At 36.1% G+C, this 26,594-nt stretch overlaps 1 protein-coding gene and 1 pseudogene across 4 annotated transcripts in view; both read right to left on the bottom strand.

Moving 5' to 3' along the window:
- The window catches only part of NFATC3 (nuclear factor of activated T cells 3), a 203,977-nt gene that overhangs the window by 86,316 nt on the left and 91,067 nt on the right, over positions 1 to 26,594 (bottom strand). For all 4 annotated transcript variants that reach the window (XM_077132799.1, XM_077132800.1, XM_077132798.1 and 1 more), the window contains exons 4-5: positions 6,741 to 6,940; positions 5,730 to 5,902 (exon numbers count right to left, since the gene is read on the bottom strand). In XM_077132799.1, the coding sequence (XP_076988914.1) occupies positions 5,730 to 5,902; positions 6,741 to 6,940 (373 nt within the window). The remainder of the gene's footprint in view (positions 1 to 5,729; positions 5,903 to 6,740; positions 6,941 to 26,594) is intronic.
- On the bottom strand, positions 82 to 5,581 carry LOC143659986 (large ribosomal subunit protein uL18 pseudogene; annotated as a pseudogene).

The raw sequence follows: 26,594 nt of genomic DNA, 5'->3' as shown, positions 1-26,594 counted from the left end.
GCTACCCAATCCTTCTTCTGTGCAAGAGTCACTTTGGAACAGTTCTTCCTCTTCTTTCAAACTTCTTTCTTAGGCTTCTTCTCATAGAATGAATTCTTCCATAGAGCAGCAAGAGCTTTCTTGTATAGCTCCTCCTCTATCATGCCTGGAGTTCTTCTCCTCTATCATGCCTGGAGTTATGCTGCTCTTTATTTAACAGAATAACTGTTTCTTGTAAGTATATTCAACTTCTTCCTTTAGGTAATGCATATAAGTCCACAATGTTCTGAACCATGATGATCTTTTAATATACTTTTGCACTGAATTCCTTGCTTTCTGAATCATAAACAGGGAATTGTTTGGTATTGTGAGGAATAGAGGAGCCTCCATCCACAGCTCCCTCCAGAGCCCTCAAAACTATTCCAGTGGAGTATTTCCAAGGCCTGCATCCAAATAGCAGGGGAAGGCAAGTATTGATCATCAATACATCCCATGTTATATTCATCTTCACTTATCTCCACTTGGCCTTCACAGATCTTATCTATGCCAAACCTACTGAGAAATCTGCAGGCAAGAGCAGGCCAGTACAATACGCAACAGCACAATTTGTGAGGCCAGTCTTCACTCTAACTTTGGGAGCTTATGAGCACAGGCTGCACAAACCATCACATCCCCTTCTCTATGGGTACAAACAAACTGACAAACAATATCTCTGTTAGTTATATGAGGTATCATCCTCTGGGTGTGTTGTACAGTTATTTTTTCCTGAATTACCAAGTGTTTATGAGCAGAGTAATCAGTTTTATTCTCTTGTGGTATTCTAAATTTCACTTGGTATCTTCTTTAATTATTTTTTTTTTCTAAAGAGAGAGGGAGGAAAGGAAGGAAAGACAGAGAAGGAAGGAAGGATAGAAGGAAGGAAGGGAGGAAGAAAGGGAAACATTTTTAAACATTTTCTTGTTTTTTATTATATTTTGTTTGTTTGTTTGTTTTTTACATGGGCTGGGGCCGGGAATCGAACCGGGGTCCTCCGGCACGGCAGGCAAGCACTCTTGCCCGCTGAGCCACCGCGGCCCGCCCGGTATCTTCTTTAAATAGGCCTTATTCATGACCACTTTAACACATTCCATTCTGTAGAACAGAGGCAGCTTGCCACAGACCTGCTGGCCTAGGAGAGATACAGGGTAAAAAGTATAGTACATTTCTTTTGATTGCTTAGGTTCTCTAATGGTTTCTTCTTGTCAAATGACTAGATACCTGCATTTCTCTTTGGATTAAATAAAAAAAAAGTACTGACCATGCTCTCTCCATATGTGGTAAATAGGTTTACTGTTAGTTCTAACATAGAAAACTGGTAAATCCGCAGATCAGACGTGTTTTATTTGGCCAGCACACCATTTTAAAAGAAATTTAAAATTGAATGCCTTTAGGAAAATATGCATTCAATTCATTATGGTTACTGTCTCTCAACTATTTAATACCTAGCCACAAAACATATGTGAGTTGGGACTCCTGCCCCATTCAAAGAGAATATTAAAACAGACTCTCTTAGGCAGTGCAACGGTGGCTCAGCGGCAGAATTCTTGCCTCCATGCCGGAGACTGGGGTTCAATTCCCAGTGCCTGCCCATGTTTAAAAAAAGAAAGAAAAAAATACCCAACTCTTTCATAAGGAATAGTGCTGGGATTCAAGATCACCTACCATTAGGGAAGGACTGGGCACCAAATTAAATCTCAAAAAAGACTTATGTCTCAAATGTTCCAAACAGTTCAAAGGGAAGAGGCACGAAAATAAGCAATGATTGCTTTAGTAAAAAGACCAATTCAAGTTTTAGAATTTATGGTGGAAAGAGGTCACCATAGGTACATTCTAAATAGTATCTTAAACATGTATTCAACATTCATTTCCTGGTCCATTAAAAAAAAATGTATTCAACAAATGACACAAACTTCCTGCAATATTTTTCATGTGTTAAAATATTTAAAGATATGGGAGAATTCCCACAATAGTATAATAACTAAAAACAGCAAAACAAGGTATAAAACTGTTTCAGGGTAAGGTCAATTTAAAAAATTGTGTGCGTGTAAAGAAAATCCAATAAAAGCTAATAGTGATTATCTCTGAGTAGTGATATTACAAAAGATTTTAATACCACTTTTGTACCATTCTGAATTTTCTATAACCACATATTAATTTTATAAAGAGAAAGAAAAAAATTTAAACTATTAAAGGATAACTTCATTTCAAAAATTCAAGCTACTCTATGTACTCGAATGACTATGCTTTAAAAAAATAGAAAGATTATCTATTTATATAGGCATAGAACACTCTGGAAGGATAAATAAGAAGCTGACAATGATAGCTGCTCCTAAGGAGAGGAACTGGATATCTTAGAAATTTGCTTTCTAATCTATATCCTTTTATTCTTTTTTAATTTTATACCATGTACCTTTATTACTGTTTCAGTTTGCTAAAGCTGTCAGAGTGTAATATACCAGAAATGGATTGGCTATTATAAAAGGGATTTATTAAGTTACAAATGTACAGTTCTAAGGTCATGAAAATGTCCAAATTTAGGCACCAACAAGAGGATACCTTCTTGGAGGAAAGGCAGCCAGCAGCCAGAACACCTCTTTCAGCTGGAAAGGCATGTGGCTGGCATCTGAGGTTCTTGCTCCCAGTTTGCTGCTTTCACCTTCTGATTCCAGTGGCTTTCTCACTTATATTCTCCAAGGCAAATTCTGTATTTCATCTCTTAGCTTCACTTGGCTCTCTCCAAGTTCTGGCTATTTCTGTGAGTCCTTGCTTAGCACCCAGGGTATTTCTGTCGGTGTCTGTGTCAGCTTTCCAAGCATCTGTGCTTTCTCCAAAATAACCCCCTTTTAAAGGACTCCAGTAAACTAATTAAGACCCACCTTGAATGGGTGGGGCCACACAGCCACAGAAGCAATCTAATCAAATGGTCCCACCCACAACTGGGTGGGTAACATGTCCATGGGAAAAAAACAAATAAAAAATCCCCCCTAATATCAGGTTTGCCTCCACAAGACTAGATCAGGATTAAAAGAACATGGCTTTTTGTTTCTGATGATCCTTTTATCTACAGTATGGTCAGATGAGTAAAACACATCGATTAAAAATAAATAAATAATAGGGGGAACAAATGCTAAAATTTAAAAATATATATTGGATAGACAGAAATATTAGTGGTCAACGAGAGGGAGGGGTAAAGAGTATGGTATATATGAGTTTTTTCTTTTTTCTTATTTTAATTTCTGGAGTGATGCAAGTGTTCTAAAAAATAATCATGGTGATAAATATATAACTACATGATGATACTGATTGTATACCACGTACAGAATGTTTGTATGTTAAGAATGTATATGCTTTTATGTTGCTGTATCAATAAAAATTTTAAAAAAAGATTTTCATTTGTTAATTGTAAAAATATTTGTATCTTTATATTTTCCTGAAATCAGGAAAATGTTCAGTAACATAGGTTATTACTATAGCAATGTTGATATTTGTAAAAACTTTCTACTCAATAGTTTGAGAAAAATCAGTTTTGACACCTTATCAAATGGTATTTAAGTTAGTGTTTAATATTTAGAATTTAAGAAACTCTGATATCTAAATTTGTAAATTTTTTCCCTTGTTTCCTTAATTTTAAATTGGCTTATGAAACTTATTGTGCAAACACAGGTTTTACAGTAATAATTTGGATACTCTGTTTGAATATTTCTATGGATAAGCTAACATATCCATTCTTTGTGGTTCTAAGTGTATTGTCTATTTTCTTAAATTTAAAAAAAACATGGCTTTTCTGGGGTACAGAACAGTTTCAAAACAGTACAATTAGCTATTAAAATTAGTATAAAAATTATGTTTATAGTGAATTCTATTATCGTGGATTTTCCACAGTTGGTTGAGAAATGCTAAAATATTACTCCAATTCAGCAAACAGCAAAAGAGGTATAGAAAGCTTATATGGCAGATGTGATTCCAAATTAAGAAGAATGTATGTGCTTAACAGAAATAAAATTGTGTAATAATATAATTAACGAGTACTCAGGAAACCTGTGTTCAAGGCACAGCTCTATCACCAACAAGCAAGTAACCTTGGATGGGAACTTGTGATATTTGTGCCTCAGTTTCCTATTATATAAAATTAAGGCATGGAATTAGAATATTTTTAAGTCTATGGCCTAGAGATATAAACACAAGTCTCAATATTTCAGTCATACCACGTAACCTGCCCAAGTCCACAGTCCTTCAGTGCTTGAGAAGATATCAGGTTATAGGGCTCTTTCTATAATCTTGTCTTTGGAAAGCAGGGACAAAATCATTCCTTTCTTAATCTGACATAAATAATTTGTGATTGAAAAAAAAACCTCTTTAAGTTCTTATTTAGCTGAGAGGTCAGTTAACAGAGACAGTCCTCTTCCAAGATCGAGGCTGGTATTTTACTTTCTTTCTTTTTTTTTTTTATGTTCAGAAAAAGTGTTTTATTGAACATTGCTTCCTTAATTTCAGCCAAACCAGAGAATAGTCATTTATGGGATTTGAAAACTTCTCATCCATAGTTGGCGGAAGTGTAAACGGGTACAACCTTTATATAGTTGCCAGGTTCTCCACCAAAATCTAGGATACATTTGGTAAAAATAAGCACTGAAACAATACACAACAAATAATATCAGAAGCTTATTGATATGATACGCAATATATTTTACATATAAGTTAATTAGTTCAAATTTTGTCAATGTTTTTTCCTTCAAAAATTCGGATTATCTTTACTTCAACCAAAATTTCTAATACAAATATGTATAAATTCAAACTTCTCTTACTCAATACTTAATTGATTTTGTTCACTAGAGTATGGATACTCTAGTGAACAAAATTATACGCTCTCTACATGCATACATACATAGGAATTCACACAATACTGAACTGGATTCTTTTTTATCTGAATGCACTTTTTCTCATACGCTTTTATTACTCATCTACCCATACAACAGATAAAGGGGGTGTCAGTTTCAAATGTTTTTACAATCACGTGGTCACAAAATGAAGGCCATATAGTTACACAATCATTAACAAAGATTAAATCTTCTGAAATACAGTTCAACAACTTCAGGGATTTCCTTCTGGTGATTCTAATGCACTAGAAACTAAAAAAGAAATATCTATTTAGTGACTCAGTAGTCATAATGATTTGTTAAATCCCAACTTCTCAGTTAAACTCTTCCCTCTCATTTGATCATTCTTTCAATCTTCAGGAATATCTGTGCAATGACATCCTAACTTCTTTGCCCTGCAAAGGAGTGTCGACATTATAAGGTAAAGGAATGAAACTGGCTGATGTTCTTGGACAGACCGGTACATCTGGGTTTCAGTGTTAAAGGCTGGTATTTTAATGAAACAAAGACTTAACAGTATCAGAATCATAGCTCATGATTTGATCAACAGATGCCATCAAGCCCACGTTCCTCATTTACAGATATGGTCAGGAGAATTTGTCAATAGTAATACAGCTACATAGGGGCAAATTACAGTGAGAAACCACATTCTGGTTCCAAGAACAGTACTTTTTCAACCTAATCATGTTAGCTCATTTCCACATAAGAAAATCACATCATTTATCCAGACTCCGTCCCTCAGTTTATACTTCTGAACAAAACATTAAGTTATAAGCAAAACAGAAAATAACCTATGTAACCAAAGTCTTATAACATTATTATATGCACACTTACAGCACTCAACAGGTATAGAAGCTGTCTGCAGAGAAAGGACTTTTCCATTGGGCTGTGGGATGTGTACACGAAACACAAGTCGTACTCTAGTATTCTTTCTACCAATATCAGTCTCTCCTTTCCGAAGTTCTATATCTGAGTTGCGGAGTTTCAAAATACCTGCACAGTCAATACTAGGAGAAAAATATTAAAAGTTTATTTGCTTATTGGAAACCAGTAGTTATAAACAATTACATACACATTGCTAATTTGGCAGAACTTTTACACTAAAATCAACTCCAAGAAGAAAAATATATGATTGCTATTCTATACTATTTATATTTGGGAGTAAGTGTGGTAGACTGGCTCCAAAGAATGGTCAATGAAAATGTAAATGCATTGTTGAGTAGGTTTCTGGGAAAAGCTCTTTAAAGAGGCCTGACTCAGACAGAAATTCTCTTTTACCTTTCCTCCCATGCTTTCTTCTTATGCCTTCCTGTAATATGATTGTTAAGGTTAGAGCTCCTGCAGTCATCTGAATCATAAAACAAGTTTAAAAATGGAAAGCAAATGCTATTGAGAGTAGAAAAGAGAAAGAGCCCCCAAAACTTATGAAGTCACCATAATAACCCTAAAATGTCTCTGTATATATTTTTTATGTGATAAAAAACTAAATCTCTCACTGTTTAAGCCACTGAATTTCAGGGTTTTGTTATAGGCAACCATATCTAATCTTAACTAATACACTTGAACAAAATTCTACTGCATTCTTTCATTCAGAGGTTGGTCAACATACTTTATTTGCAAATGTATTGTATGGGATGCCAGGAGAGAGAGTAAAAGTTTTCCTTAAAAAGACAACAATCAAAACTGTACTGCCATTGTTAATCTGTCTACCTCATCAGACTGTGTGAGCTACTTGTAAAAAACCCACATATAGTTTTAAATTAACTCTTTATATATACAATTTTTCTCAAACTTGCTTAGAAACAGAAAGAGCTGACTATTATTATGAGCTATGTTTCAAGATACCTGGCTGACATATTGTTTTCCGGAAGAAGTGGAATTTCCAAAACTTTTGTGCTAGCAATTATTATCTCTTGGCTTGCAGTAGCAACTGTTTTCCCAGTAATTCGATGCACCTGATAAAATGCATGGGGTCGTAAATATCGATCATCAGCTGTTCCAATAAACATCTGTAGATTTATTGGCTTTTCACTATAGCCCAGGAGCTAATTAGGAGAAACAAAAACAGAAAAGAACAGCTTATTACCAAAGCATTTTACAATAAGTTTACAACAGTAAGTATTATAATTGTATCATATACTATTGAGAGATACGTTATTTCCAAAAAGATAAACTATAATCAATAGATAACCATACAAATTTCCAAATTTAAGAATTTTAATACACTGGAACATGTTATAAACAGACGCAACTTTTTAAAAATAAATATCAGGGTTAATAAAAATTTTGCATTCTTCTTAGTATACTGTGGACAATAAAAAAGAAATGTCGATTCTGTATTCTTGGCAACATTAATCATCCAGATCAGACCTAACAACTTGAGTGTAGGTATGTGTTGATGCCCTTTGCCAGCCTGAAATACTTCCTTCTATTCCTAGTTTCCTGAGAATTTTTATTATGAAAGAGGGTTGGCTGAAAATTCTGTTTGTGGGAAGTTTTTTTTTTTTTTTTAGTTTTTTGGTGTATGGTGCAGGAATTGAACCCAGGTCTCCTGCATGTAAGGTAAGCATGCTACCACTGAACCACCCATGCAGCCCCTACCTCATTTCTGAAGGACAATTTTGCTGGATATAGAATTCTTGGTTGGCAGTTTTTCTCTTTTAGTGTCTTAAATATATCATAGCAGTGTCTTCTCACCTCCATGGTTTCTGCTGAGAAATCTACACATAGTCTTATTGGGCTTTCCTTGTATGTGATGGATTGCTTTTCTTCTTCTGCTTTCATAATTTTTTCTCTTTCACATCTAACATTCTAATTAGTAAGTGTCCTGGAGTACATACATTCGAATCTATTCTGTTTGGGGTACGCTGAACTTCTTGGATCTGTAATTTTAAGTTTTTCATAAGAGTTGGGAAATTTTCAGCGATAATTCCCCCATTAGGGTTTCTCCTCCTCTTTCCTTCTCTTCTCCTTTGAGGACACCCACAACATGTATATTCGTGTGCTTCACGTCGTCATTTAATCCCCCAAGTCCCGGCTCATATTTTTCCATTCTTTTCCTTACATTTTCTTTCGCTTGTGGGATTTCAGATGTCCCATCCTCCTGTTCACTAACCTTATCTTCTGCCTCTAGAAATCTAACATTGCAGGTTTCCGTTGTTTTTTGAATCTCTTCTACTGTGCCTTTTTATTCCTATAAATTCTGTGAGTTGTTTTTTCAGACTTAAGATTTCTTCTTTTTGTTCATCCTTTGCCGTCTTTATATCCTCCCTCAATTTACTGATTTGATTTTTGATGAGGTTTTCCATGTCTGTACAAACATCCTGAATTGTTTCAGTTCCTGTATCTCGTCTGAATTATTAGTTTATTACTTTGATTATGCCATATCTTCAATTTTCCTAGTATGAGTTGTTATTTTTTGCTGGCATCTACCCATTTAATTTCCTTAATTTATTCTGGAGATTGTTTTCACTTTTTTTTACCTAGGATTTTCTTGCTAGATGACTTTGTTGTCTATCTGTTCTTTGACATTCAGTTCAGTTTATTCTAGATCTCTAGGTTAGGTCTTGTTTAACAGATCAGAATTTTTGCATTCTTGTTTTCTTGTTTCTTGTCCTACGTGTATGGTGCTCTTTTATTTTTCCCCCTTAGGAGGGTCTACTTAGGTATTATAGACCCCACTCAGATTTTCCCAGACCAGACTGGCTTCCTCTCAGGAGGAAAAAGTACCTGCATCAATTTTCCCTGAAGATGAGACCCAGCAGGTTGAAAGACTTTCCTATGAAGCCTCGAGATTCTGTAATTTTTCTATCCTGCCCGGTATGTGGCGCTTGTTTGCCTCTGGGTCCCACCAGCATAAAGTGATGTGGTGCCTTGAACTTTAGCTGACTCTCCTTGCTGGGGATGTGACTGAGATAGAGGAGAGGTTGTATGGTGGCTTTAATCGCTTCAGTTTTCCAGGCCCTAGGGTCTGAATTTCTTGAGGGAGGGATTCCACCTGAGCTGCCCCCCGCCCCCCCCCCGCTCCTGGGAAGGTACAGCCTCTAGACAAGTTCTCAGACAAGCTTAATTCTGCCCTTGCCTGGGTTAGTTGGAGCCTGAGTAGCTTTACAGTTGTATCCAAAAAGCAGTCAAGCCATAGAAACACAGCCACAAAAAAGAAGAAAAATCCTTTTCAGAGCAGGACCCCTGTTCCTTGGGTTTGCCAATCAAGAGCTTAAATTGGTACGCTGCTCTGTGTATCTCCAGGTCCTACATGCCCCCTCTTTCTTTCAGGGCCCAGACCCTTCCGAGTATTTTGCGCTATCCGATAAAATAAAATCTGTTTTCTCTTTTATTCTTTTTTTATTAGCCTTGCCCCCTCTGCACCAGGGCAAAAACCAGCAACCTCAGCTTTTATTCCAGGTTCTGTTAAGCTGGGGCCTATTTTTAGTAGTCAGAATTTGTTAATTAATTCCACAGTTAGAGCTTGGTTGAGCTCAGTCCCTTGCTGTTAGTAAAGTCTCTTTCCTTTCCCCTTTGGGAACCAGTCTGTGAGGGAGGGGTGCCAGCCTCAGTGACCTGGGGGACTCATGGTTCTGGGGGGGATCACAGCTGGTCCAGCTTGTCCAGATTGGTTTAGGCTGTGTGTCCAGTCACTAATGTGGCCCCAGCAGTTGTTCTGTACTTCCTGGCTATTCACTAGCTGCTCTGGAGGATGAACTAAATCCCACACCTCACTAAGCCACCATCTCGGACCCCCCACACCAATAAATTTCCTTTAAAAAGCCATTCTGCTTCTGGCATACTGCATTCTGGCAGCTTTACCAAACCAATACACTTGCTAAGATGTCAAAGTACAAAAATCATGTGTACTGAAAGTTTAGAATTGAGGTGGGAACATAAATAGAAAATGGAAATGGAGAGGGATGAAGTATCAAGTCTTTCCTAAGAAACTCTAAAGAGATTTTTTTGTAACTGACAAAATATACATATAGAATAATAAAGAGAGGGCCCATTCAAAGAATTCAAAAGTTTTGAGCTTAGATACCCAGGGAGAATGATTCTATTACTAGTAAATATAGAAGGTAAAGAAGGCATTAATTTAGAACATATTTCAAAGAAAATACACAAATGTTTACAAGTTTAGTCATGATGTATTTAAGATTATAGTGAGACATCTACATGGAAATATGAACCTATATAAGGCATATAATCTTTTAGCACAGCCATAGTGTTACTGCATGATAAATACAATGTTTTACCATCTAATTTGATAGGAAAACACAAAGTCCACTATGTCTTAAAAACAAGGCATTTGAAATTCACTTTTCTCCTTTTTCATAGTGTTAACATGATGGGTACGTACTGGTTATAAAAGAAAAATCCTAGTACAGCAATAAGTGTGGCATTTGAAACACTGTTGATTTATACCAACATCACTATGATTTGTAGTGCCCTTAGCAGCAGTGCAAACTAATTAGAGTGATGCAAATCATCACTCTCTTTAACTACTCAACTCTGTCATGGCAATGCCAAAGCAGCTATAGACAATATGTATATGAATAAGCGTGGCTGTGTTCCAATAAAACTTCATGGATGCAGAAATGAGTTTCATACAATTTTCATATGTTAAGAAATAATAACCTTTTTTTTTTCAACCATTAAAAAATGTAAAAACTATTCTTATCTCATGGGCTATACAAAAACAAGACAGTGGGCCAGTTTTGGCCTGCAAGCCATAGTTCACCAACCCTTGCTGAGAACAGTAATTCTTAATCTGGGCAGTATCACTCTCAGAGTGGGGATGGGGGGTGGGGGGGGTAGGGGCATTGTGAAATTTTATGGAGGCACATTTAGTAGTAAACTTGAGTGAGTAGCAGTCAAGATGCTTAAGGGGCCAGAGATTCTTGTCCTCTTCAATGCATGGGATAATCAATGCATGGGATAATCATGGCTCTGCAAATCAAAGAATTATCCTATCTTCACAGAGCTTCAGCACTGTGTCACCAGACATTAGTGTACATGCAAACGTTTACAGTTATCTGAATTCAGAATCTGATTATTCATTATGTATAAATAAAATTTTTCTTCTGTATTTTAACATACATGCATTTTTCATGAATGCAACTACCATACAAATCAAGGAAAATTTTACCAACATTTCATCATTTCCAAAATTCATGCCATTGTTAGGGATAACACTCATGGAATTTAAGCTGCAGGTCAAAGTACACTTACAGTGGTACTGCAGGCACAAGTATCTGATGACTTCACTGTATCTTCTATAATCATTATTAAGACTTCATTTTGAAACATACTATTGTATTATAGTTTAATATTCCGTATTTATTTCCTCTTAAAATTACAGCAGTATATTGATATTTTGAAAATTATATGCGTAGGTAGGTCGTATTATCTTTGAATTTCCATTTTAGATTAATAAACTAGGCATTAAAAATGGTTTTTAAAGGTGGGGTTGATTTCGGTAGGGTTGGGAACTACTGGTCTAAAAGATTTGCAAAACTAAAGAGGTGGGTGGGCCACGGTGGGTCAGCAGGCAAGAATGCTTGCGTGCCATGCCAGAGGACCCGGGTTCGATTCCCGGCGCCTGCCCATGTTAAAAAAAAAAGAAAAAAAAAAAACTAAAGAGGCACAAACATCTAGAGACATGTCTACTAAAGATTTATAAAAATGTTTTATAACAGGCAAGAATCTTGTTGTATAATTTGTATTGCAGAAACAATTCAAGAAGGATGACAAAGCATAATTACAAATAAACTTCTTAAAATGAGATAGATCAGAAAACAAATGACTAATATACATGAAAATCTGCATTCTTAGTATATACCAAATGAGAGGATGGAAAAATGGTAATAGTCTATGCAGATGTGATAACTTTCCTCAACTTTTTATTTTGAAATAATTTCAAACTTACAGAACAGCTACAAAAATAAAGCAATATTCAAAGAACTCCAACATACTCCCCAGATCCATTTTTAACATTTTGCCACATTTGGTGTATCATTCTACTTATCTGTCTACCTGTCTATCAATCTATCCATCCACCCACCTATCCACCCACTGGTCTACCTTCTAAACATCTGAGAGGAGATTATATAAATTACACTTGTTGAAAACATAACACATCCATTTACAATTTCCACAAACAAGAACATTCACTTATGTAAAATCTTAAGAACAGTTATCAAGTTTAGCACTGATAAAAACCTTTCAGTCTGTATTCCAATTTTTTCTTGTCCCAATAATGTACTTTTGGGCATTTTCCCCTCCATTTTACAATCCACTACAAGATCATATATTGCGTTTAATTGCCATTTATCTTAAGTTGCACTTTTTAAGTTGCACTTTTTTTTTAAAAAATATTTGTGAGTCCCTTGTCCTTCCATATGAATTTGATGAACAGCATTTTCATTTCTTCAAAAGAGGATGTTGCGATTTTGATTGGGGCTGTGTTCAAATTATCAATCATTTTGGGGAGTATTAACTGCTTAATGATATTAAGTCTTCCAGTCCATGAGCTTCTATATCTCTCCATTTATTTAGGTCTTCCTTAATTTAAGTGATTTATACTTTTCTGTGCACAAGTCCTTTACATCCTTGATTAAATTTATTCCTAGATATTTTATTCTTTCAGTTGTAACTGTAAATAGAATTTTTTTCTTGATTTCATTTTTGGAATATTCATTGCTGGTATATGGAAACAATACTGGCTTTTGTATATTGATCCTTTAATCCTGTTATTTTGACGAATCCATTTAATTAACTATAATAGCTTTCTTTACAGTTTCTTCTGGATCTTCTACATATAAGATCATCTCATCGACAAACAGGAACAGTTTGTACTTCCTCCTTTCCAACTGGATGATTTTCTTTTTCTTGCCTAATTGCTCATGCTAGCATTTCCAGTACAATATTGAATAGTAATGGTGATAGTGGGCCATTCTTGCCTAGTTCCTGATCAAAGGGGGAAAGCTTTCATTCTTTCACAAGTGGATATAATATTAGCTGTGAGTTTTTCATATGAGCCTTTTATCATATTAAGGAAATTCCCCTTGGACAGATCTCCTGATCAGTAGCTTGTTCCTTTTCACTACTGAATAGTAGTCATAGTGCTCATTATATGGATATACCAGAATTTGTTTAATCATATGGCCATTAAAAGACATTTAGTTCTTTCCAGTTTGAGACATTAAAAATAAATGTGCTACAAGCATTTCTGTACAGGCTATTGTGTGTACATAGGTTTTTCTTTTTCTGGGATAAACACTCAAGAGTGTGATTGCTGGGTCATGTGGTAAGTACAAATTTAATTTTGAAAAAAAACTGACAAACTACTTCCTAGAGTGACAGTACCCTTTTACAGTAGTTTATGAGGGGATCTAGTTTCTCTGTATACTCACAAGTATTTGAGATTATCACCACTTTTTATTTTAGCTATTTTACTAGTATATAGTGATATGTCATTGCACTTGTGGTTTTAATTTGACTTCTTCAATGGCTAATGATGTTGAACATCTATTTGCTTGCTTATTTGCCACCTCAAATTTCCTTCTCAGTGAAATGTCTGTTACGTCTTTTGCCATTTTCTAAGTTTATTTTTTTTTCACTGTTGAGTTTTGAAAGTTCTTTATATATCCTAGATTCAAGTCCTTGATCAGATTTGTGGTTTCCTAATGTTTTCTCCTTGTCTACAGCTTGTCATTTCATCCTCTTTATAGGATCTTTACAGAGTTAAACTTTTTTATTTTGATGAAGTCCAAGTTACCTTTTTCTTTTTTTCCTTTTCTTTTAGGGATTATACTTTTGATATTTTATATAAAAACCATTAACCTACAGCTAGGTCCCAAAGATTTTCTTCAATAGTTTCTCCTAAAAGTTTTATAGATTTACACTTTACATTTAAATCCACAATCCATTTTTAATTAATTTTTGTGAAGATGTGAGGTTTAGGTGAAGGTTTATATTTCTGTTTATGGATGTCCAATTACTCCACCATCATCTGCTGAAATAATAATGCTTGTAAATGCTTTTAATGCTTAAAAATGCTTTTAAATGATAAGCATTTTAAATGAAAAGCACTTAATGCTTTTAAATATAAGCTTTTAAAGAACATTCATCTCAGTTCATAAAGAGTATAACTTACATAAACACAGGTGCCATTACAGATGTCAAGTTAAAAACTGATAATTTCAGGTAACACTTAAAATCCTAATACCTTTTTGATAAATGAAACCAAATTCTATTGCTGTATATTTCCTGTACTTCTTTAATATGCTGTAGTCTGTAATTCAGGCTTCTAACCAGCATTGTCCAGTACTACAATATGAAAATATTCTATATCTGTATTTTTTAAAAAAACCCATGGTCCTCTGACTTATTCTTTGCATATGATATGAGATTTAGATCAAGGCTTTTTTGTTTGTTTTAATGCCTACGGATAGTCAATTGTTCTAGCACCATTTGCGGAAAGACAATGTAGTCACTAGCTACATTTGGCTACTGAACCTTGAAATGACATTAATGCAAAAAAAGAATTAAATTTTAAACTTTAGTTAATTTTAATTTAAATAGACACATTGGTGAATGGCTACCAGATTGGACAAGGCAGTGCTCTCTTTAGTATCTGCCTTTTCCCTAGCTATTGTTTCTTTATTAGCTAGGACCTCTTCTTAAGTAAGCAGTTTTTGATTCCAACCCTCCCTCATTTGTGTTTCTGGTTCCTGTCTGCTATAAAGAGATGTGAATTTACCTGTTTATTATCCTTTATTATTATCTCATTTTTGTAAGCCTCACTGAACTATAAGCTTCATGGGAGTAGGCAACTTGTCTGATTTTTTACCCCACTGAACCGCCAGCTCCGCTAGCAGAGATTCAATGTACTAATCATTTGCTGGCCATATTAATTAATCAGATGACTTACTCTGAATTAAAAAAAAGTCAATTTGCAAGTGGCTAGAAGATATGTGTCATTTTCCAATAGCTCCATAGTTTGAATCCTCCATAATTTCAATAAGAATGCATTTCAGAAAGTTCTTAGCTCTCAATGTGTGAGTATATACTAACAACATTTAAAACTGTCCTTGGCTGAGCATCAGCAAGATCTTTAGAACTGGTGCTTATGTGCCCTTCTGCTTTCCATTCTGACACACCACTAGTCTGTGTATTACATACACAACTCTTCCAAATATCAGTAATCAATCCAGCGGAATTTCAGGATGCTAATGTAGATACATTATTTTGATACATAAAAATTCATCAGGGTTCATACAGCCTTTATCAGGCTGCTCAAAGCCTAATAACAGTGATATTAGCTAACATTTACTGAGATTTACTATGGGCAAGGCACTATATATCTTGTCCTTCACATGCAATAATTCATTTAATCCTCACAACTTTTTAGATAATATTATCCCAACTTAACAAAAGGAACCCAAGGTGAATTTCCCTCCATAATTGATTTCTCCCAGGTCATATGCTAATTTCCATTAAGTAACTTAACATATTTTATTACTATTTTGTTTATTCATTTGCTCATTGTCTCTTCTCACATTAATGTCAAAAAGCTCAAAGAGGGTGAGGACTTTGTCTGTCTTGTCCATCTCTCAATCCCTGGCAACTACAATATTTTCAGTAACAATGAGCAATCAAAAAATATTGAATGAATGAATGGGTATATGGTTGAATAAATTAAGCAATGAATACTTTTTTTTTTTAACAATGAATACTTTTTTAAAAGCTTTAAAAGGTTATTTCGACTAATATATAATGAAATCCAGGATTCAAACTCCAGTAATCTGGCTTCAGAACCCAAATTACTCACTTGGTCACTATTAACTCCCAAATGTAATTAAATTAAAAACTACCATTGTGGGTGGGCAATGGTGGCACAGTGGCAGAGTTCTTGCCTGCCATGCCAGAGGCCCTGGTTCGATTGCCGGTGCCTGTTCAAGCAAAAAAGAAAAAACCCACCACTGTGTATGTGGCAGAGAAGGTAAGCTAACCAACAAAGATGTATGTACAGAGTTGAACAGTATAATATACTGAAGTACAGTAGAGTATAGAGTACAGAGTGCCTACTGAGGAAAGGATGCCCAACTAGTGGCTATTTTTCTCAGTCACTTTCCATATAAGAGTTATCCCACTGTGAATGGCAATAATTGGTAGTAATTTCTAGGTTGATGTTATAGTTAAGTACCCTATGTGCCCTCTAGATACTCCCTCCACCTTTTCGAGGAACCACGGAAGCTGTGTGTTAAAGATGATGGCATCATAAGAAGGACAGACTTTGAATTTCTAAGTGACAAAATGAAAAAAAGTGAAAAATAAACTTTTTTTGTTTTTAAGTCATTGAGAATTGGGGGTTATCTGTTATAGCAGTTAGCCTAACATGACTAATCCAGGAGAGGAGAGCATGAATAAATGTAGGCAGGATGGGCAATGGTGGCTCAGTGATCTCTGCCATGTCGGAGACCTGGGTTCGATTCCTGGTGTCTGCCCATGCAAAAAAAAAAAAAAAAAAGGTACGCAAGGTTAAAAATAAATAAATAAATTCAACAAATAAATAAATAAATAATTAAAAAAATTTTTTAAAAGAGTGCACAGCGGAGTTCAGTGGTAAAATGCTTGCCTTCCACGCAGGAGACCCGGGTTTGATTCCCGGACCACACACCTAAAAAAAAAAAGTAGGCAAGGCCTAAGATTTTAATCACGGGCTATAAAGGTAGTAAAAAAAGAGAACTTAACTTCAAGTCAAAGACCAAGGTTTCTAAAAGGCTTATTCTGAAAATTAAATGATATAATATAAAAGTAAGTTTTTAAAAAGGTACTATGAAATTTTTTATAAGATAAATATAGTGTTTAAGAGCCAATATGGTATAACAGAAAGAGAAGAAGCAGATTCAAAAGACCTGGGTTTAAAATCACTCTGCCAGTTACATCATGTGTATCTTATGTCACCTATAAAATGTATCTGTCTTGCCTTTTTCAAAGAACTTTTGTGAAGATTAAATGCAAATTCTGAGAAAACATCTTGTAAACTATAAAGTATTATTAAAAAAAGGTCAATTCTGAAAACCTTCTGGACCAAAAGGGGGAAGAGGGAAATGAGACAAAATGTCAATGGCTGAGAGATTCCAGAGTTGAGAGGTTGTCCTGGAGGTTATTCTTATGCATTAAGTAGATATCATCTTGTTATTCAAGATGTAATGGAGAGGCTGGAGGGAACTGCCTGAAAATGTAGAGCTGTGTTCCAGTAGCCATGTTTCTCGAGGATGACTGAATAATGATACAGCTTTCACCATGTGACTGTGTGATTGTGAAAACCTTGTGTCTGATGCTCCTTTTATCTACCTTGTCAACAGACGAGTAAAACATATGGAATAAAAATAAATAATAGGGGGAACAAATTCTAAAATAAATTTAGTTTGAAATGCTAGTGATCAATGAAAGCGAGGGGTAAGGGGTATGGTAGGTATAATTTTTTTTTCTTTCTTTCCTGTGTTTGTTTTATTTCTTTTTCTATTCTCTATTTCTTTTTCTGAATTAATGCAAATGTTCTAAGAAATGAGTAATATGCAACTAAGTGATGATATTGTGAATTACTGATTATGTATGTTGATGTTTTGTTTGTTAATTTTTTAATTAATAAATAAATTTTAAAAAAACAGGTCAATTCTTACAATTAGCAGCAGCACAAACCTGCAGAACGTCAACGAAATGGGCAATTTCAATAGAATGTTGTCTTCCTGCATTTTTTAAGATAAATGTTCACAGTAAAACATAAATTTTTATAAAATATTTGTTCTGTACCCAACCATTATTAAAAATGTATGGAGAATCTATAAAATATTAACTTATCTCAATTAAAATTCAGGAAGGTAAGGGCTGTGAAAGTCTCTTCTGATTCTAGTGACTGAAAATGTGCATTCTCACTGGACTCCAATAAAAACTACTGACTTTAATGAGACAATTCTCCCATATTTGGAAAATAATCTGATTAAACACCTATTATACACTGTAAAATTTGTTAAAGATTCATATCCCAGAAAAAAGCACACAATTTAGTTTAGTTTTAGAGAAAAATACATCTATTTCTCACTTGCACATGTGTACCCTGGAAGCTTTATACAGATTCCTCCCCTTTCACTATAACATAAAGACATTACAGACATATAAACAGAAAGCAAGAATATCATTGGGAACTTGGATGAAAATTATTAATAGTGCTGCATAATTCTACAGTCCCTAACCATTAAGTATAAAAACAAATGAGACTAACATTTGTGGGAGTTTGAAGCTACTATGTACCCCAGAAAAGTCATGTCCATTAATCCTCATTCAATATTGCTGGGTAGAATCTTTTTTACTGTTTCATTGGAGATGTGACCCACCCAGTGTCTCCATCCATTCAAGGAGCCCTTTAAGGGGGAACCATTTTGGAAAAAACTTTAGTGCTAACAGAGCTGAGAAAGCCACTCAGCCAGAGATATTTAGGGATGTAGAAAGAGAACACCCCTGGGTAATCCCTACAGAACGAGAAGCCAGGAGAGAAAGCTAAGCAGACATCACCACATGCCTTTCCAGGTGAGCAGTGCTCTGGACTCATCGGCCTTTCTTGAATTACAGTATCTTTCCCTGGATGCCTTACTTTGGAAATTTTCACGGCCTTCAAACTGTAAACTTGCAACTTAATAAATTTCCTTTTTTAAAAGCCATTTCATTTCTGGTATACTGCATTCTGGTAGCTTTAGCAAACTAAAACAATGTTATTCATTCATCTATCAGTCCAATTTAATAATAAAAGAACACTGATGATCTATTTTGCATACATGATCTATGAAGTCACCACATCATGGAAAACACAAGAAGCTGCATGATTCTTATCTAACATCCCTGAAATAGAAAACAAATCTGTTGAAACCACTCAACACATACTCAAGGGACAAAAAAAAAAAATCTGACAAATTAGGTAAAGTTGATCCTTAATCTGATAAAAGCATACAAAAAGAAAAACTGGAAATTGGTATGGAGTTTCTGTTGGGGTAATGGAAAAGTTTTGGCAATGGATAATGGAGAAGGAGGTAAAACTTCATGTATACAACTGGCACCACTGAATCATATATTCAAAAAAGGAAAAAGGGGGAAACTTCAGGTTTTGTATAAATTACCACACACAGACACACCCTTAGTTCATCACAATGTGTTTGACACAATGTAAACAGTGTGCAAAAATTAATAGCACAATTATAATAATATTGTGTCATGAAGGTTTGAAACTGTTATGTACCCTAGAAAAGCCATGCTCTTTTAAACTGATCTTGTGAATGCAGACTTACTGTGGGTGATATCTATTGATTAAGTTGCTTTCCATGGAGATGTGACCCACCCAACACAGACCTTCTGATTACAGTATTTCCATGGAGATGTGGCCTCACCCATTCAAGATGGGCCTTAATTAGCTTACTAGAGTCCTTAAAAGAGCTCACAGATACAGAAAGCTCAGAGAAAATACAGAGAGCAGTCACCAAGACACAGACATATGAAGATGCTTGGAGAAAGACAGAAGTTCACAGAGGAGGCCACTGAAACCAGCAGCTGAAAGCTCTGAACCCCTGGAGCAAAGGGCCAGCAGACTTTGTCTTATGTGTTTCCATGTGACAGAGAAACCCTGAACACAATCAGCCTTTCTTGAGTGAATGCATCCATCCTCTTGCTGATGCTTTAATTTGGACATTTTCATGATCTTAAAATTGTAACTTGTAAATTAATAAATCTCCTTTATAAAAGCCAAAACATTACTGGTATATTGCACTCTGGCAGCATTAGCAAACCAGAACAGTACCACACTGGCAAAATGATAATAGAGAAAATTGGCACCAGCCAATTAAGTCAAACATCACTCATTGCAGCAGACACGCCTCCTAGCCGACTGCAGATGTAATTAGCAACAGATGAGGTTCATGTACCATTGGCTGTGTCTGCAGCAACAGAACTAGGTATGCTCACCTGGCCAAGTTGACAACTGAATCTAACTAACACAGGGAATTTTATAAGAGAATAAATAGAATTGTTTTTACACAGAGATAATCTGAATGAGAATATAGACCCAAAGAAAGTGAAAATAAACAGTTAGATTACTAGATATAAAGTCAGCATTAAAAAAAATCAATTATATTCCATATTTTAGAAACAACAACCCCAAAATGAATATCATTTACAATAGCATAAAAAATCAAATACCTGGAAATAATTAACAAGGAACGTTTACGATTTCTACATTGAAAACCTATAAAACTGTTGACAAAAATAAAAGAACATCAAAATAAATCAAGGGATAGATCACGTTCAGGTGTCAATGTACCCTAATCAAAAACCCAAGGTTTTGTATTTTTTTGGTGGAGACTTACAAGCGTATACAAAACTTCTTAAAGAAATACAAAAGACCTAAAATAGCCAAAACTATTTCGAAACAAAACTACAAAGCTGGAAGACTGACACTATAAGAGATTCAGATTTACTATAAAGCCACTGTAATAAATAAGATAATGTGGTGATGGTATTAAGACTGGCAAACAGACCAATGGTGCCGAATAGAGAATAACAAGAGTAACTAGTAGGCTACCTGATTTATGACAAAGGTAACAATCCAGTACAGCAGGAAAATGATGGGCATTTTCAATAATGTTTCTGGGTCAAGCAAATATCCATATAACTTACCTTTACCTTTATACGATAATAAAAATTAATTTAAGATGATTCATAGCTCAAATGTAAAAAAGGTAAAGCAAGAAAGCTTCAACAATAAAACAAAGGAGACTGTCTTCATGACCTTGAGATAAGCAAAGGTTCTAAAACAGAATACAAAAATAGTAACCACTGAAGAAAAGACTGATAATTTCAACTTCTTTAAAATCAAGGATTTTCGTTTATCAAAAGACACAATTAAGGAATTGAAAAAGGAAGCAACAGACTCAAAATTTCATTTGCAATACATATATCTAACAAAGGGCTTTTATCCAGAATATTAAGAACTCTTAAAAATCAGTAAGAAAAAGAAACAACTAATTAAAAAATTGGTCAAAGACACAAACAGGCACTTCACAAAAGAGGAGAGTCAAAGGTCTAATAAATATATGAAAAGGTATTCAACATAACTGGTCATCAGGAAAATGCAAATTAAAATCAGTGAGATACCATACTCCACCACAATGATTAAAAGTAAAAAGACTCAAACCAAGTGATGGCACTGATAAGAATATGGAGTAACCGGAATTTTCATATACGGCTGATTGGAAGTAAACCTTGGTATAGCTATTTTAGAAAACCAGTAATTCTACTCCTAGAAATATGCTCCAGAAAGTGAATGCTATGCCCACCAAAAGACACAGAGGTACAAAATACATAGTAACTTTATTCATAATTGTTCCAAATTGGACACAATTCAAATACCCAAGTACAGGACAGCAGATAAAGAAACTGTAGCAAATTCATACCATGGAATACTACAGAGCAATGATAAATACACAGAACTTTTTCTGTCACAAGCAACAAAAGGATGAATACAGTTACAATGTGGAAAGAACTTCAGATGAAAAGAGAGTATCATAGGTACTGGGAAAAACTGATGAAGAACCATCAACATCCAGGTATATGCTGGTTAAGTTACTAACTCCAAGTATAATAAAATAAGTCTTCAAGAAAGGAACAGGAAAAAAAAAATTAGTCACTCACAAGGAGAATATTAAAACACTGAAGATTTCAGAAATGCTACACTCCCTTAAGCAGGGAATCAATTTTGAATTTAAAGGAAAACTTTGGAAAGAAATTACTCCGAGCCCCATAATACTGTTGTTCATTTAGATGCAATATTTAGGCATTTGCTGTACAGCACTTCTTTCTGATGAGAATGGTCAAAGATATAGAAAATTAAGCAATAACAATCTGCCCACTTATTCAAACTGAAATGCTCTCTCATTTAAGACCAAAATATGACTCTAATAATAAATGGCGGAATTTCTATATTACTTTGTCTTGCTTGGCATTTAGTACATAAGAAAAGGGATTTCTCTCTACAAATCATTTAAAACCCATTATAAAATATAAATCTTTAACAGTTATAAAGTATATTTAGATAATAGATGATAAATCATAAAGCATGGCTGGTATAGGAGATTAGAGTTCATAAATTATATGGATGATAATCATTTAGATATAATTAATTTCTCTACTACAATACTCAATATCATAAAACAACAGAAAAATATCTATACAATTCTAAGAAAATGGGTGACTCAAGATCATTATACATAACCAGAAACATATATTCTCAAACACGAAACTTAAGGAATAAAGAATCCAAACCCCTTCTTAAAAGAACAAAAGCTGACAGACCCTAAAAAAATACAAAAATCGTAAGATTTTTGTTCATAAGGATACTATGAACAAAATATGGCAACAAACTAGACAACTTAGATGAAACGGACAAATTCCTAGAAACACACAACCAAGCTACACAGACTCAGGAAGAAAATGAAGATTTCAACAAACAATCACAAGTAGAGAGATTCAATAGTCATCAAAAATCTGCTACCCAAAGAAAAGCCCAGGGCCAGATGTCTTCAGAGGGGAATTTTATCAAACATTCCAGAATAACACCAATATTGCTCACACTTTTCAAAAAACTTGAGGAAAAGGGAACTCTACCTGTTCTAGTTTGCTAGCTGCCAGAATGCAATATACCAGAAATGGAATGGCTTTTAACAAGGGGAATTTAATGAGTTGCTAGTTTACAGTTCTAAGTCCGAGAAAATGTCCCAATTAAAACAAGTCTATAGAAATGTCCAATTTACGGCATCCAGGGAAAGATACCTTGGTTCAAGAAGGCCAATGAAGTTCAGGGTTTCTCTCTCAAGTGAGATGGCATATGGCGAACAAAGTCAGGGCTTCTCTCTCGGCTGGAAGGGCACATGGCGAATATGGCATCATCTGCTAGCTTTCTCTCCTGGCTTCCTATTTCATGAAGCTCCCTAGGAGGCGTGGATTCTCTGCTTCATGGTGCTACAGCATTCTCTGCTCTCTCTGTGTCTCTCTGAATCTCTCATTCTCCAAAACATTTCCTCCTTTATAGGACTTCAATAAACCAATCAAGATCCACCCAAATGGGTGGAGGCATGTCGTCCTCTAATCCAGTTTAACAACCACTCTTGACTAAATCCCATCATCCAGGGAGATGATCTGATTACAGTTTCAAACATACAGTATTGAATAGAGATTATTCTACCTTTATGAAATGATATTTTGATTAAAACATGGCTTTTCGCGGCCGTAGTGCCTCACACTGAGAGGCTAGAGGCGGCTCCTGGCGTCGCCCAGAGGGAACGACTGAGCGAGCAGAGTCTGACGCGGGCGGCGGCGGGCGGAGAGCGAGAGGGAGCCCCCTACAAGTGTTCTCGCTCCCCGCCACTCTCCGATGAACTGGGCATAATAAGCAGAGCCTCTAACAGGGGCTGTGCCTCATGAATCCCTAAGTTTTTTTTTTTTCTTTCTTTCTTTTCTTTCCCTGCTTCTCACCCCCATCCCGAGTTCTGTCCCGCCTCCTCCCTATGGCGGCCCGCGTCCAGGTGCGGAGTCCAGAGCGGAGCACAATGGCGTCCAACCCCGAGCGGGGGGAGATTCTGCTTACGGAGCTACGGTAAAAAGGGTTTTCCATGAAAAAACCGATTACTTCCGCTCTCAACTCAAACAGTCACACAAGTGCTTTTCTTGGAGACGACCATCAAATTTTGATCCTCTCTTTCGTTCCGGAGAAGATGGCGGCTTAGTAAGACGCGCGGATCTTAGTTTCTTCTTCAGGACAGCTACTAGGGGAGTAGAAACGATACAGAACAGCTCCCAAAGCCACAACAGAGAAAAAAAAAGACAGCGTACCCCATCCTGGAACGGCTGGCTGGCTGAGAGAAGCCGCTCGGGTGAGATCGCCGAGGCGCGCGGGCTTCACCGGGCGGGGCGGCAAGTGGCCGGAGTCACTCCCTTCCCCCTTCCCGGGCCGGCTGGGAGAATTGGAGAGGCGGTCCCCTGAACCCGCAGCGGCTGGCGCCCACACCACGCGCGGTCCCCCGGACCAACTGAGAGAATTGGATCGGAAATCCCCAGGCCGCGGAGAACGGTGACGGGTGGGGGAGGCCCCTTCCAAACCCGTGATTCCCCGGGAACGTGCACTCTCCCGGGCGGGCCGTTGCGGCTAGAGCCCTCCCGCCACGCTTGTCGCCCCGGGCTGACTAGGAAATTCGGACGGGCGCTTTCCCGGGCTGCGGCGAACAGCAATCCTCCCCGCGTTCGGACCCCGGGCCGGCTCGCACTCTTCCAAGCCGCTTAGGCTAGCGAACCTCCCTGACAGCGAGAGTTTTCCAAAGTTAAAGGTCCCACAGCACCTTTTACCGGTGGGACCCGCAGACAAACGTGTACCACGAGCGCCACCTACTGGGCAGGATAAGAAAAACAGAACCCAGAGATTTCACAGAAAAATCTTCCAAACTTTTGGATCCAATACCCAGGGAAATCTGTCTAAATGCGCAGACGCCAACAGAAGATAACGGATCACGCTCAAATAATTGAAAACATGGCCCAGTCAAAGGAACAAACCAATAGTTCAAATGAGATACAGGAGCTGAGACAACTACTGCTGAATATACGAACAGAAATGTAAAACCTCTTCAAAAATGAAATCGACAAATTGAGGGAGGACATGAAGAAGACATGGGCTGAACATAAAGAAGAAATAGAAAAACTGAAAAAACAAATCACAGAACTTATGGAAGTGAAGGACAAAGTAGAAAAGATAGAAAAAACAATGGATACCTACAATGATAGATTCAAAGAGACAGAAGACAGAATTAGGGATATGGAGGATGGAAAATCTAAACTCCAAAAACAAACAGAAACTATCGGGAAAAGAATTGAAAAATTTGAACAGGGTATCAGGGAACTCAAGGACAATATGAAGCGCACAAATATATGTGTCGTGGGTGTCCCAGAAGGAGAAGAGAAGGGAAAAGGAGGAGAAAAACTAATGGAAGAAATTTTCACTGAAAATTTCCCAACTCTTATGAAAGACCTAAAATTACAGATCCAAGAAGTGCAGTGCACCCCAAAGAGATTAGACCCAAATACGCATTCTCCAAGACACTTACTAGTTAGAATGTCAGAGGTCAAAGAGAAAGAGAGGATCTTGAAAGCAGCAAGAGAAAAACAATCCATCACATACAAGGGAAACCCAATAAGACTATGTGTAGATTTCTCAGCAGAAACCATGGAGGCTAGAAGACAGTGGGATGATATATTTCAATTACTAAAAGAGAAAAACTGCCAACCAAGACTCCTATATCCAGCAAAATTGTCCTTCAAAAATGCGGGAGAAATTAAAACATTCTCAGACAAAAAGTCACTGACAGAATTTGTGACCAAGAGAACAGCTCTGCAAGAAATACTAAAGGGAGTACTAGAGTCAGAACCGAAAAGACAGAAGAGAGAGGTATGGAGAAGAGTGTAGAAAGAAGGAAAATCAGATATGATATATATAATAAAAAAGGCAAAATGTTAGAGGAAAATATTATCCAAACAGTAATAACACTAAATGTTAATGGACTGAATTCCCCAATCAAAAGACATAGAATGGCAGAATGGATTAAAAAACAGGATCCTTCTATATGCTGTCTACAGGAAACACATCTTAGACCCAAAGATAAACATAGGTTGAAAGTGAAAGGTTGGGAAAAGATATTTCATGCAAATAACAACCAGAAAAGAGCAGGAGGGGCTATACTAATATCCAACAAGTTAGACTTCAAATGTAAAACAGTTAAGAGAGACAAAGAAGGACACTATATACTAATAAAAGGAACAATTAAACAAGAAGACATAACAATCATAAATATTTATGCACCGAACCAGAATGCCCCAAAATACGTGAGGAATACACTGCAAACACTGAAAAGGGAAATAGACACAAATACCATAATAGTTGGAGACTTCAATTCCCCACTTTCATCAATGGACAGAACATCTAGACAGAGGATCAATAAAGAAATAGAGAATCTGAATATTACTATAAAGGAGATAGACTTAACAGACATTTATAGGACATTACATCCCACAACAGCAGGATACACCTTTTTCTCAAGTGCTCATGGATCATTCTCAAAGATAGACCATATGCTGGGTCACAAAGCAAGTCTTAACAAATTTAAAAAGATTGAAATCATACACAACACTTTCTTGGACCATAAAGGAATGAAGTTGGAAATCAATAATAGGCGGAATGCCAGAAAATTCACAAATACGTGGAGGCTCAACAACACACTCTTAAACAACGAGTGGGTCAAAGAAGAAATTGCAAGAGAAATTAGTAAATACCTCGAGGCAAATGAAAATGAAAACACAACATATCAAAACTTATGGGATGCAGGAAAGGCAGTGCTAAGAGGGAAATTTATTGCCCTAAATGCCTATATCAGAAAAGAAGAAAAGGCAAAAATGCAGGAATTAACTGTCCACTTGGAAGAACTGGAGAAAGAACAGCAAACTAATCCCAAAGCAAGCAAAAGGAAAGAAATAACAAAGATTAGAGCAGAAATAAATGAAATTGAAAACATGAAAACAATAGAGAAAATCAATAAGACCAGAAGTTGGTTCTATGAGAAA

This window comes from Tamandua tetradactyla, chromosome 16, assembly GCF_023851605.1.
Source record: "Tamandua tetradactyla isolate mTamTet1 chromosome 16, mTamTet1.pri, whole genome shotgun sequence".
NCBI lineage: Eukaryota > Metazoa > Chordata > Mammalia > Pilosa > Myrmecophagidae > Tamandua > Tamandua tetradactyla.
The sequence above is the reverse complement of the archived record's forward strand: the minus strand, read 5'-3'. Positions and strand labels throughout refer to the sequence as shown.